General features: G+C 40.8%; 1 protein-coding gene across 4 annotated transcripts in view; it reads right to left on the reverse strand.

Annotated features, from left to right (window-relative positions):
• Window positions 1–2,592: 2,592 nt before the first annotated feature.
• Window positions 2,593–14,643, reverse strand: part of LOC5570719 (helicase domino) — a 74,730-nt gene continuing 62,679 nt past the window's right edge. For 2 of the 4 annotated variants that reach the window (XM_021843866.1, XM_021843864.1), the window contains one exon: window positions 2,872–4,079. In XM_021843866.1, coding sequence (XP_021699558.1) covers window positions 3,558–4,079 — 522 coding nt within the window. In that variant the 3' untranslated portion in view covers window positions 2,872–3,557. Of the gene's footprint in view, window positions 4,080–14,643 lie in introns of all 4 variants that reach the window. The other 2 variants (XM_021843865.1, XM_021843863.1) reach the window with 2 other exon arrangements.

Here is a 14,643-nt window from a genome sequence, read left to right on the forward strand (position 1 = left end):
CAAAAACTAAATTTTTCATTATTGTCAAAAATCGGTACCCAGAAGAGACTTCAGAAAAAATGAAAAAGAATAGGCACGTTCAAAAAAACAAGTTAGAAAACAACAAAAAGCAAAATTCAGAAATTTGCGAGTAAAGAAAAACGTCGTCTGAAGCGTGTTTAAGATAGCGAAAAATGATACTTAGATCGAAAATAAAAATTTAGGTATTAGAGAGTGAAAAGTTGGTTCCATGACTACCTTCAATGGTACCCCTGAACCAAAGTTGCACTCTGATTCTGTGTTCAATATAGAGTTATAGAGTGTTGCCTGTAATATTTCAACAGCCTTTCCATATCTTTTTTAGTTTCTTTATTTAAAGGCTCACACGCCGTATTCAGCTTTACAGAGCCGTTTTCTGCTTCCTACTATTTGTAGAATGTTCAAAGCCATTGTTACATTTGGTTTTATTCTACGACTGGCGTGAGGTGACAATTGTCGGTGTCGAATAGCGAGGTGATAATTTTCGACTCGAGTGAACGACCTCACGTTATTCTACGACTGGCGTGAGGTGAGAAACCCAATTTATTTTCAAAAATAACATTTTTTCCATCAGATACTGTATTGATTTGCGCATGAACAGAGTTTGGGGAACACTGATCAGAACAAGCCTTTTTCAAGCAACGATTTCATTTCGATGGGCACACAGTTGCGTGAGTGATGGAACTATATGCTCTTAATATCCGCATATTAGGTGTTTTTCCGCGCACCGGACATTTTCCAAAAACACAACGACACAAAGCGAGAGGTAAAGAATGACGTCCGACGCGTGCGATGTCTGGCTAGCAACTGAGCCTTTCCATATTGAAGGGGCCATCGAGTTAGGGAGGTATCAAATTACAGAACACAAAACCAGTATTACTGCGATCCTAGGGAGCATCGAGGAAGTCATGAAAACCAATTTCTACTATGGTTCTCTAACTCGATATCGAGATACAAAATATCGAGTAAGGGAGAGTTGACTGTATTATCGTCAACTCAAATAGAAATCGACTGCATTTTCATCGTGTTTATTTTATTTATTGACACACCTGACAAAATTGCTCATATCACACAATACAACTGACAAAATTGCTCATGTCATATCAGATCAGGGCAAAAACAATAGTAGAACAAAAATCATTTACATATACAGGGGATAGGCAAAATGATTGAGATAGGCAAAATTTTGCCCAAATTCAAATGCTTATAACTTTATGAAAAATGGATGAAATTGGATGCATCTGGAAGCAGTCGACGGCAAATTTGGTCCAGTTTTAGGAACTTCCTTGGCCATGCATATTAGCCACTGGACACCGGAGATGTTCCGGATTTTCTGAGGTCATGTCCAAATGTCATTTTTTCTGTCGCTTGTATTTTTGTGTGGTGTAAAGTTAGATAGATGTTTGCAATTTTCCTAGAAACTAGAACTAATAGGAAGTTGAATGCCACCGGACGCATTAAGATTGGTTGGAAATCTTCAGAAATATGACCATTTCCGTAAAACTGGTTCCGGAAAGCATGGTCAGTCATATTTGTATTTCCAATCATGTAAATATTATCCGGAGCTATATCCAAGCGGACACCAACCTTAAAAATGATGTTTCCTGCAGCGTATTCAGAACCATTAGATGCACAGACCACTCTATAGAACGTTCCAGGTGCCCTGGGGGAAGTGGTCAATTAGGAACATATCCGGAACCATATCAATATGGGCATCAAACATCATTATTTTCAAAGGTTATGCTTTCCGAAGCATTTCCAGCATCACCGTCTGCCATAACCACTTTATAGTAGGGTCCAGGTGCCCCGGGGGATGTGACGTAGAAGAAGTCTAATAAGACTTATTTTTGTATAAAGATCTTGTGCGTCAAGTTAGGCACACAATGTTCCTTATTATTTGCTGAGCACAATGTTGAATCGAAAATAGGAAAAGAAATATTTATGGATAAAAAAATCCGTCCTCAGGACAACGCAATACTTTATGTAATCACATGTAAAGGGCCATCCGTAAATTACGTGACATTTTAGGAAGGGGAGGGTGTTCAGGGAAACACAACGATTGATACCAAATTTTCCCACTTTCCATATGAAAAACGTGGGCAAGGTGGAAAGGCGTTGAAAATGGAAAAATTTAGCGCGATTTTTGGACATCTCCTAATGTTTCAAGGGAGCATTAATAAATCACGTCAGGAAGCATGTGTGGGTTAATGGTTGGTTCAGTAAAATGTGTACAATAGGAGGTGTCCATGAGGTATTGTTTAGAATATTGAAGCCGCAAATAACCATATAATCGTTTTGTACAGGAAGCGTGATTAAAAACATTATCTTCCATTTTTTAATGTCTACTTTTAGCAGATGGGAAAGATATTCCAATATGGGCATAGGGGGTCATGCACAAATTACGTCACGTTTAAAGGAGGGGTCAGCCAAGCGTGACAGCCTTATAAAATTTTCGAAAGACCCATACATAAAACGTGACAAACGTCGAAAAATTCGAAATTTAGCGTGGCATAATTTGTGTACCATCCCTAATTGTGGATTTTCGGATTGTTGAAACAAGAAAAATGACATGCATTTCGATTGAATAATTTTAATTTCTATTGGTAATGATTAGCATTTAATAATACTTTTAAATAATATGATTCAGATTCGTTTAAATAGCTTAATGAAACATTTAAAAGATCATAGAACTCACCGTTGAGACCTCTGAAGTTTACATCTGACTTAAGTTTATCTTATTCTAGCATCCATACATAAAAGTTCCACAAAAAGAAACAATATTAATTAAACGATTCATATTTTCGCAGTGAATAATTGCTTGCAATTATAACAGTCTATTAGTGATCTATTTCGAAAGTTCTGTATCACTCAGTCTAATGCTGAATGTTTTTATACGATGCATGGACGATCGTCTAGTTCATGTCACAAGTCCTTGAAATGGGTTGTGGGATTATGATTATTTCATATTTTTTGGTGATTTTTGTTGATGTCTCATGCTACGACATGGATTGAATGTAGAATGATTATTGTGTGAGAAATGTATTTTTTTTGTAAGAAGCCAAATCTATTGTCGTACTATTTCATTTTTCTTTATTTTAGTAGATTGTATTGAAACATGATAAATTAGCTATGACTTACAACCGAAGTCCTTCAGTGAAGGTTAGCATTTAAAAAAAAGTAAAGTGCAACCGTTGGTTAGAGTAGGTAATCCGTCATTGACTATGAGACGTTTTACTTAGGCTAGAAAGAAAATACCAAATCAGGAAAACATATTAGATTTATCGCAGAAATAACGGAAAAAATTACACAATGTCACATCACAATTGTCACAGACAAAACCATTGAGAAATATTTGCTAGTTCAACCTGGTGTTGAGGAACTAAATTGTTGAAAATTTAGAAATTTCATTTAATAATTCAATTTTTGTGTATCTCTCAAACATTGCACTTAACCAATCGAATAGCTTCAATTTAAAAGTTCCTCAATACAACAACCACGCAATTTTAATCACACAGAAATCGAACAAACTTCACTTTCCTCTATTTCCCACTAGGAGAATGCTTTTTCTTGATCATACTCACCTGCTGCTGCGCTGTGACTGAAGATTGCGTTTGTTGCACTTGCACTTGTTGTGTTGCTTGTTGCGTTTGCACAACAGTTGCATTCGTTCCGTCACCAGCTGCAGTTGCAGTGGAAATAATCTGCTGCGGTTGTGCTTGTATTTGCAGCACTTGTGTGGCTGTTTGGGTCTGTTGCTGCTGGGACTGAGCTGCGCTAACAACCTGTTGAGTTTGTTGTTGCAATTCTGCTGCACTAGTGGCGGATGCCACGGCTTGAGGTTGCTGTACCGTTACAGCAACCAATGATCCGCTGGACGTTTGCAATCGCACCGGACTTGCATTTTGGCGTTGTTGATTTTGCAACGCTGTTAGAATGGCCTGTTGCTGTTGAGCTGGAGTGGCACCGGCTGCTACCTTGATGGTGCCGATGTTTTGAGTGGGAACATGTGCCCGAATGTTACCAGCCGCTATGGCTTGGGCAGCTGACGTCGCAGTGACAACCTGGAATTTTCAAAGGAAATTAGAATACAATCAAATGATTCATACACTTTCGTGCAAAAGCTTAGTGTAGCCCTTGAGAAACACAAAAGTTTTTTGTTCATATATACCAATCTGTGATTACACGACTAATAGAAACTCTCTGTAGCACATTCGAAGGCAATGCGATACCGTTAAGTCACCAGTCACCGTGCGGCCTCCATTCACCGTGCACATATACAAATTACTACAGAACATTCATACAATTTTCTCAAATTATTCTTTTGTGAGCAAGATAAGATAAAACTGATGAAATGAAGTAGTTGTTGTCACGACGCGATTTGAAAAACCTAGTTTATGTAGTCAAAATTAGAGATGTACCGAATATTCGGGCCGAATATCTCGATTATTTTGATTTTGCCGAATATTCGGTCTGCCGAATAATGAAATCTGTTATTCGGCCGAATAGGCCAAATAGTGACCGAATAATAACAAAATAAAATAAATTGTAACAAAACATTATGTTTCATACGAAGGAAAATTAAAAAAAAAAAAACGATTAATTTATTCAAGTGATAGAGGGACACGGGGCAGTATGGACACCCTAAGGAATTTGCCTATTTTGACTGTGAGGATATGAATATTATACTGTTTTTTATGTGCAGTATGCTTTTTAGAGTTCTTAAGCATTTGTTAAACATGGTTGCATAATTGGGAAAAAAATATTTTGTTTTCAAAAATAGGTTTAAAAAAAGCTTATAATTGGTAGTCGCCATCAAGCTAGCGGAGCAAAGTGGACACCCCCATGGGGCAGTATGGACACCCTAATGTTTATAGGAAAATTGTCCCGCGATCGTTCTCAAAACCTCGAAAAATGAAGTTCATATTCAGGAAACCATAGTGACAGGTCACTGTGCCACTGGAAACATGATTAAAACCAATTTACGACATTTTTCGTAGAGATGCTTTTAATATTGCCTCCAGGTTAGTTTTAATCAAGAATTGACGATTTTCAACTGATTTGTGGTTCCGCTTCATAATCATTGCATTGAATGCTAAATATTTTTGGATAATTTTGTATTTGAAGTTATATTTTTTTCTCTTTGAAGTGTCAGCTCTACTTTGTCACCCGGTGTCCATATTGCCCCAACAGTATAAGAAATTTTTATATAAGTTTTTCAATGTCTTAAAGTACAAAAAAAATCTACTATATTTTGAATATAGCATAAATAATTGAAGATTCAATCAAGAGCTACATTATCGGTCAACTTGCAGTTATTTGCCTCTGAAACCTTATTTGGTGAGGTCATTCATTTATTTAGTTAACATCTACACAGATAACACTGAATCAACAATTTCACGCCACAATACTCGGTTCGTGGCCGCATCTCTCCATCCTCGGTTCTGCCCCACGCTCGCCAAATCGATACGCACTTGATCCGCCCACCTAGCTCGCTGCGCTCCACGCCTTCTTGTACCAACCGGATCCGAAGCGAACACCATCTTTGCAGGGTTGCTGTCCGGCATTCTTGCAACATGCCCTGCCCATCGTATCCTTCCAGCTTTGGCCACCTTCTGGATACTGGGTTCGCCGTAGAGTTGGGCGAGCTCGTGGTTCATCCTTCGCCGCCACACACCGTTCTCCTGCACACCGCCGAAGATCGTCCTAAGCACCCGACGTTCGAAGACTCCAAGTGCTTGCAGGTCCTCCTCGAGCATCGTCCACGTTTCATGCCCGTAGAGGACTACCGGCCTTATGAGCGTTTTGTACATGGTACATTTGGTGCGGGCGTGAATCTTTTTTGACCGCAGCTTCTTCTGGAGGCCATAGTAGGCCCGACTTCCACTGATGATGCGCCTCCGTATTTCACGGCTAACGTTATTGTCAGCCGTCAGCAAGGATCCAAGGTAGACGAACTCGTCGACCACCTCGAACGTATCCCCGTCTATCGTAACACTGCTACCTAGGCGAGCCCTGTCGCGCTCGGCCCCACCAGCTAGCATGTACTTTGTCTTGGCCGCATTCACCACCAGTCCAACTTTTGCTGCCTCGCGTTTCAGGCGGGTGTACAGGTCTGCCACCTTTTCAAATGTTCGGCCGACGATGTCCATATCATCCGCGAAGCAAACAAATTGACTGGATCTCGTAAAAATCGTACCTCGGCTGTTAAGCCCGGCTCTCCGCATAACACCTTCTAGCGCAATATTGAACAACAGGCACGAAAGTCCATCACCTTGTCGCAGTCCCCGGTGGGATCCAAACGAACTGGAGTGTTCGCCTGAAACCTTCACACAATTTTGCACGCCTTCCATCGTCGCTCTTATCAGTCTCGTGAGCTTCCCGGGAAAGCTGTTCTCGTCCATGATTTTCCATAGCTCTACGCGGTCGATACTGTCGTATGCCGCCTTGAAATCGATGAAAAGGTGATGCGTTGGGACCTGGTATTCACGACATTTTTGGAGGATTTGCCGTACAGTAAAGATCTGGTCCGTTGTCGATCGGCCGTCAACGAAGCCGGCTTGATAACTTCCCACGAACTCGTTTACTACGGGTGACAAACGACGGAAGACGATCTGGGATAATACTTTGTAGGCCGCATTTAGAATGGTGATCGCTCGAAAGTTCTCACAGTCTAACTTGTCGCCTTTCTTGTAGATGGGGCAGATTACCCCTTCCTTCCACTCCTCCGGTAGCTGTTCTGTTTCCCAGATTGTGCCTATCAGCCGGTGCAGACAAATGGCCAGCCTTTCCGGACCCATCTTTATGAGTTCAGCTCCGATACCATCCTTACCAGCAGCTTTATTGTTCTTGAGCTGGTGAATGGCGTCCTTAACCTCCCTCAAAGTGGGGGCTGGTTGGTTTCCATCTTCCGCAGTACTGACGAAGGCATTTCCTCCGTTGTCCCGTCCTTCATTGCCTGTGCTCTCAGCACCATTCAGGTGCTCGTCGAAGTGCTGCTTCCACCTTTCGATCACCTCACGCTCGTCCGTCAGAATGCTCCCATTCTTATCCCTGCACATCTCGGCTCGCGGCACGAAGCCGTTGCGGGATGCGTTGAGCTTCTGATACAACCTACGCGTTTCCTGAGACCGGCACAGCTGTTCCATCTCCTCGCACTCCGTCTCCTCCAGGCGGCGTTTTTTCTCCCGAAAGAGGCGGGTCTGCTGTTGCCGTTTCTGTTTATAGCGTTCCACGTTCTGCCGGGTCCCTTGCTGCAGCATGACCGCCCGCGCTGCATTCTTCTCCTTCAAAACCTCCTGGCACTCCTCGTCGAACCAATCGTTCCGTCGACTCCGTCCCACGTACCCGACGTTGCTCTCAGCTGCATCGTTGATGGCTGCTTTTACTGTTCTCCAGCAGTCCTCAAGAGGGGCTTCGTTCAGCTCACCCTCTTCCGGTAATGCAGCCTCGAGTTGCTGCGCGTATGCCGCTGCGACATCCGGTTGCTTGAGCCGCTCTAGGTCATACCGGGGCGGCCGTCGGTACCGTACGTTGTTAACGACGGAGAGTTTTGGGCGCAGTTTGACCATCACCAGATAGTGGTCAGAGTCGATGTTAGCGCCACGATAGGTCCTGACGTCGATAATGACGGAGAAGTGCCGACCATCAATCAGAACGTGGTCGATTTGCGATTCTGTCTGCTGTGGTGATCTCCAGGTGTATCGGTACGGAAGGCTGTGCTGGAAGTAGGTGCTACGAATGGCCATATTCTTGGAGGCGGCAAAATCAATTAGTCGTAGGCCGTTTTTGTTCGTCAGCCGGTGGGCGCTGAACTTTCCAATCGTCGGTCTGAATTCCTCCTCCTGGCCAACCTGAGCGTTTAGATCTCCTATGATGATTTTGACGTCGTGGCTTGGGCAACTGTCGTACTCGCGTTCAAGCTGCGCGTAAAAAGCGTCTTTATCATCATCAGTGCTTCCGGAGTGAGGGCTGGTGAGGTGTGAATGTTATAATTTTCGAACCAAATAAGAACATGCTCAATTTTTCTATTTAAAATCAATGTTTTGAACATTTTTTCTGAAATATTAGAGGATAATTTACTCCTCCGACAGGCAACTGAAATATTGTTTGCATTTAAAGCACAGACAAACAGACGTCACACTCTCATCGCTGTTCATCGACCAACTTTTTAACGATTGATTCGAATATCTTGTAGGTGGTCAATCGACCATCCGCAGCGCTCGCGTCGTTTTTGTTCGTGTTTGACGTTCACACATTACCGCCACCTGTTGGTCCATCGGCCAACTACAGTGTTTTTAGCATTGGGCGTACTTGTTTTCGCGACTATGATTTTGATCGCGATTTGTTCTAAGTGTTACGTCTGTTTCTCTGTGTTTAAAGTGTAAAAGTATTCGCTTATGTAAAGATACATGGGGTGTCCATTCTGCCCCGGGTGTCCATACTGCCCCCGGTACCCCTAAATACATCAAATTTTCCCTTTGGTGGATTCCATGGATGGAGTTTGATACTAAATGTTTAAAAATGTGAGAATTTTTCCGTTCTACGGCATTGCGATGCTGCTCAATATACAAGCCATTCAATACTTCACTCATATTGCATGGATTGTATTGTGGCATTATTTTTACGTAAACTGAAAGTGCTTTTCACCTTGGTTTTGTAAAAAATATGGAAACAACGAAAATTCAAACTTTTGCATCGCTTGTGCCTATAGGAACACATGTGACTATAGTAGCGCTATTTCTAATTCCTGTTCCAATAGCTTTACGGCGCAGGCAAAACAAAAAAATCAAAGTCGTATGTCTATTCAAAAAAAAACAAAGTTTCTCTACTATAGGAACAGTAGGTGTACTAAAGGTGCAAGGGAGCTAGAATTTTAAGCAAAAAATCATTTCTTGAACAAAATTGATCTGTGAATCAATGGTACTTAGATAAATAACTCCTGACATTCATGTCAAAAAATATTTTGCAACGATTTATAGAAAAACGGTCGTAAAAAGCTACTAGTGCGAATATAGGGGACTGTCTACTAAGGGAACACCGACCCTATGCGATGTATTTGCTCTAATTAATATGAAGCACTTCCAGAAGTGAGATGAGAAATAAAGCGGCGTATTAACCTAGTTCCTTAAAAAGTTAAATGGATCAAAACTGCAATCAAAAAGATACAAATCCCTTACTTTAGAAATATAAATCCTCAGAGCTTTTGACTTTTGTTTTTTCTTCACACGGTTTCAAAAGCTTAAAACGATCATTCCGAACAATTCTTCACCGTGGAAGCTATCCCTGTTTAAAAACTAGGTGTTATTCGACCGAAATTAACGGTTTTATTCGGCCGAATATTGAGTCATTATTCGGCCGAATGTTCGGCCGAATATTCGTTTGGCCGAATAATAATTTCTCAACTAGGGGAAAGTAGGGCAGTTTGGCCACCTTAAGGAAAAGTTGATAAAAGTGCTGAAAATATTATGAATTTTTCGAATGTTTGCATGATTTCCAACAATTTTTAGATGAACACACTAGATCCGCATGATTTCCTTTGTCTTATAAAGTTCACGGATGAATGATTGATTTTTCAAAATTTGTCATTTTTTGAGTCGATTTTTTACTGATGGGGTGATATGAGCACCCCATTTTTGATTGCAAAATAATCTCATATAATCTAAAAATTCAATTATTTTGTTACTACCCTTGAAAATTATTAGTATTTATATACACTTCGTGCAAGAAGATATAATTTTTAAGGAACATTCTAACAGTCAAACATCATTATTCTGAAATGATGAAATTCAAAAGAGCCATTCGGGGCAATATGGGCAGTTTTTTCGAACATTATTTATTTATTTTTATTTGAGTTTCGAACACTGACTTATAACATGCCTATTGCTTTATTTCCTAATCAGCTTTGGGGTTGCATGTTATTTCAGATGAAATTTACAGAATGTATGCAGTTTTCAAGGGGTGCTCATTCCACCCCATTGGCCAAACCGCCCCGACTACCCCTATTCAGTATTCGGCCGAAAGCCGAATAGTGCTATTCATTTCATTTTTTTTTCATTTCATTTTATTGATTGTTTCTTTAGATAGTTTCATACATTATTCATACACTGAGATTTGGAGATCCTTTCAACAGTAAAGTAGTTCATGTATAGTTAATTTAGTTTAGGGTCTATAAATATGGATTCAACTTTAAAGGAAAACTATAACAAAAAAAAACCTTTGTAATTGCTTAAAGAAAATGGGATAGTTTCATTTTCATTTTGCAGCGTTTGGTGGGGCAATGAGAGCGCAAGTCAGTCCAAAGCCGGGGGAAGGGATAGGTAATGGCCGTAATAGTCTATGCGGACCACTTGAACACCATCGGAAAGGATAAGAAGGGTTGGGGTAGGGTATAGGGAATGGAGAAGACTTGACACAGTAATGCGATTAATGCTGCAAAATGTAAATGTGCTGAAAGCAATTTAATTTGAGTTTTGAAGTTAGATTTGACTTATTAAAATTCCAAATAGATCGGTCATTGTACAAGTAAGAAAGAATATGCTGATCGCTTTCTAGAAATTTTATAAACAACAAAATAATAACAATAGGGGGGCAATGTGGCGTAGTTGGCTACACGTTCGCTTTATAAGCGGATGGTCATGGGTTTGATTCCCAGCCCTTTCAACAAAAAAAAACTTCGTCAGTCCACTCAAGAACATCCGTCCAACAATCACGGCTGTCTGAAAGCGGACTGACATCTGACCCTTCTCTGAGCGAATGCTCAACTGTACCCGGATTAACACGGCAATCGACCAACGGCTATGAACAAATGGACCTCTCTTGGACTGATAAAGCATCCCTGCGTGCTCTTCGTTCTACCTGCGAAAAGTAGAGAGCGCAAAGAGACAGCGTAGCATCAGATCTAAAAATAGATTAGGTAATAAAATAGTGTGAATTTAGGCGTTGTGCTCTAGCACAACATTCCAATTGATCCTCGCTCAAGTGATGCCCAATGGCGAAATGAGCTCCAATTAGAATATAAGTAAATTGAGAATAAAAAAAAAATAACAATATGAGCACAGACAAACAGACGTAACACTTAGAACAAATCTCGATCAAAATCATAGTCACGAGGACATGTGCGCCCAATGCTAAAATTATTGTATTTGGCCGACGGGCCAACAGATGGCGGTAGTGTGCAAACGTCAAACGCGAACAAAAACGATGCGAGCGCTGCGGGTGGCGGATTGGCCACCTACCATATTTTTGAATCGACCGTTTAAAAGGTGGTCGATGGACAATGATGAGAGTGTGACGTCTGTTTGTCTGTGATATGAGAGTGATGCTAAGGGCTGCTGATGGCACAATGCGACGCTTTAGGAGATTTTGATACAGATTGAACATTACTATACAGAGCGCAATTCAATCGATGGTGATAACACAGACAAACAGACGTAACACTTAGAACAAATCTCGATCAAAATCATAGTCACGAGAACATGTGCGCCCAATGCTAAAATTATTGTATTTGGCCGACGGGCCAACAGATGGCGGTAGTGTGCAAACGTCAAACGCGAACAAAAACGATGCGAGCGCTGCGGGTGGCGGATTGGCCACCTACCATATTTTTGAATCGACCGTTTAAAAGGTGGTCGATGGACAATGATGAGAGTGTGACGTCTGTTTGTCTGTGGTGATAACTTTACAAACTTTATCTGTTTTTGCACTGATTGACGATGCTGATTTATATAAAAATATTTGATATTATTAGTTCATTTGTTTGTGTGATCTAAGTGTTAATAATGGAAAAATGTTACATACCCTTTATAATAATACTTCCCTGATCAGAAATATTATATTTTGAGCACCCTTTTCGAAGCTATTCTATCCAGGTATCCATGTACTGCTTTCAATCCTGAAATTATTCTTATTGTGCATGCTCATGCATTATATTAGTGATGATCATAATCATGCAACAGATAAGAAGGAGAGAAAAAGAGAATATAGGAACAGTGATTAGTAATGAGTTAATTATGTAGTTTTGTTAGAATTATAAACAATTAAACAGTAGTAATGAATAGCTTTTAAAATGACTTTGCAGCATAGCTGAGCCTTTCGTAAGACCGATGTATAAAAATAATTTGTTTCGAAATTGTCCGCGTGGTCTTCTAGTGCCCCTATTAGAAAAAAATCAGTCATAGACATACATACCGAATGCTCGCCATGACCCTATGACCAACATTTGTATATGTATAGCCTTAGCTGATGTGGCTTTTCTAATAGGTAGTTCTTTCACTCATTGATTGTCTTCAAAACCTTGTCAAGTATAGAAAATTGATTTTATTTCATTTATTACTACATTGAAGCTACATTGTACTTATTATGTATTAGGTATTATTTTATGTTTTTATCACTATTGATATTATCAAGGCCAAAATTCCCAGTGAGTGAAGAATTTTATAGTACTAGAACACCATAGAAGATCGCTAAACATTACCTAATCATGGAACGGCTTGTTGCCCTATTATTTTAGGTAGATGTTATTGATCTCCCTTTGCTCCTATCCGCAACCCGGTGCACGCGCCCTGTTGGTTTTCGAAAACCTCGTAGAAGATTACAAACCGTCAATGGCATTCCCAATTACTACCCCACATTGCACATTCAAGGGTCTGATTGTGCTCCTAACCCACCCTCAGTTCGTAATCTTCTCGCCAGTTTGAAATTATATTTTCCCGAAGTGAAAGTAATTTTGATGAGTGATAGCCTAGTGCAGCCCAACTGCATAGTACAGTAGTTTAACCAGAATTTTTAGGTCAGAAGATAAAATCTAAATTTTGTAATAAAAAGGTTGCCATTGCTTTGAAATTCACCCAACATCTAATCAAAACTACTAACAAAAGCGATCAATTATCAAAATTCATCGCTCCCTGGAAAATATAATCCCAAGCCCAGGGTAATTGCTTAAAGAAAATGGGATAGTTAAAGGAAAATTTTTCTTAATGTACTAATATCACAGAGGGCGCCGAATAGTTTGTAACAATGGATTTGCGGAAAGATTGCAGCTATTCCAGAATTTGGGTAGCAGGCCGTTGATCCAGTCCTCGATTGTGTTGATTCCGGCTAGCCTATGCAAGGCTTCTGTGTGGTAGTATGGGTCCAGTTCTAGTATCATTTTCAGCAGTCGATTTTGTTTGGTTTGTAGTTTCCTGCGATGGGTTCTCGCACAATTGCACCAAGCTGGAAAACCGTAGGTAATCGTTGGACGGATGATGGCTTTGTAGAGCAGCAGTTTGTTGGATGTATTCAGGCGAGAGCGACGACAGATTAGCGAGTATAAACATTTAACAAGTTTGTCGCACTTTTGGAGCGACTTCTGGGTATGAATACCAAATTTCAGCTTCTGATGTAGGATCAACCCCAGATATTTTACTTCTGTTGACCATTCTACTTCGAGCCCCCCCGCAATAATTTTACGTTGCGGTAAGTGTCTCGGACTGCGACGGTTAGAGAAGAAAATTGCTTGGGTTTTGATTGGGTTGATCTTCATTTTCCATTTGCGTTGGTATCCTTCAATGGCGTTTTGTGCGGCTTGCAACTTTGTGATTACTATTGTAGGATCTGAATCAGTTGCGACGAATGCAGTGTCATCGGCGAAGATGAAATAGAGTACTCCATCGACCATAACAACATCAGCGGTGAAGATGTTGTATAGGATTGGGCTGAGAACAGAGCCCTGCGGAACTCCGTGGGGAATGTTTCTACGATCCGACGCCGCACCGTTGACATTAACTTCGAAAAAGCGATTTTTGATGAACGATTGGACGATTTTTATTAGGTACATTGGAAAACCAGCAGCTAACATTTTGTGGAGAACGGCATCCTGCCACACAGAATCGTACGCTTTCTCAATATCCAATAGAATCATTCCTGACGATTGTTTGTTGGAAAACCCGGATTTAACTTGACTCACCAACCGCACGAGCTGATGGTTCGTTGAATGTCCACGCTTAAATCCAAATTGTTCATCTGGAACCACATGGGTTGCCTCTATATGCCGTTCCATTCTAGAGAGGATTACGCGTTCTAACAGTTTACTTAGAGCAGGAAGCAGACTGATAGGCCTGTAGTTGCCAGCATTAGTAATATCCTTCCTAGCTTTTGGAACAGGAACGACCACAGCATGTTTCCAAACGGTTGGGAAATAGCACAGCTGTAAGCAGACCGTAAAGATCCTAGCTAACAGGATAACAGCTTTGCGCGGTATCTTCTTCAGTAGATGGTTGCATAGTTTATCACGACCAGGAGCCTTCTTGTTCTTGAGATTATTGATTAGTAGTTGAACTTCTTTCGGTCTTACCAGACAGGCTGCACCAAACTAGTTGGGTGATTCGTTGATCTCGCGGATTGATTCCGCTACTGCTGTTACCGTGGCATTATCACTAACTGCAGTATTGTTGTGTGCTGCAGCAAAGCTTTCAGCTAGTAGTTCTGCTTTTCCTTGGGATGAAGCAACTAGGAGATCACCATGTCGCAGTGGAGGAGTGTATTTGGTGTTTTTACGTAGTGCTCTGGAGATTTCCACATTTTAACTTCAACGAAGTTCACATTGCTGATGACTTCCCCAAACTTATGAAAGCGGGACTGGGCACA

The sequence above is a fragment of the Aedes aegypti genome, chromosome 2 (assembly GCF_002204515.2).
Source record: "Aedes aegypti strain LVP_AGWG chromosome 2, AaegL5.0 Primary Assembly, whole genome shotgun sequence".
Classification (NCBI taxonomy): Eukaryota; Metazoa; Arthropoda; class Insecta; order Diptera; family Culicidae; genus Aedes; species Aedes aegypti.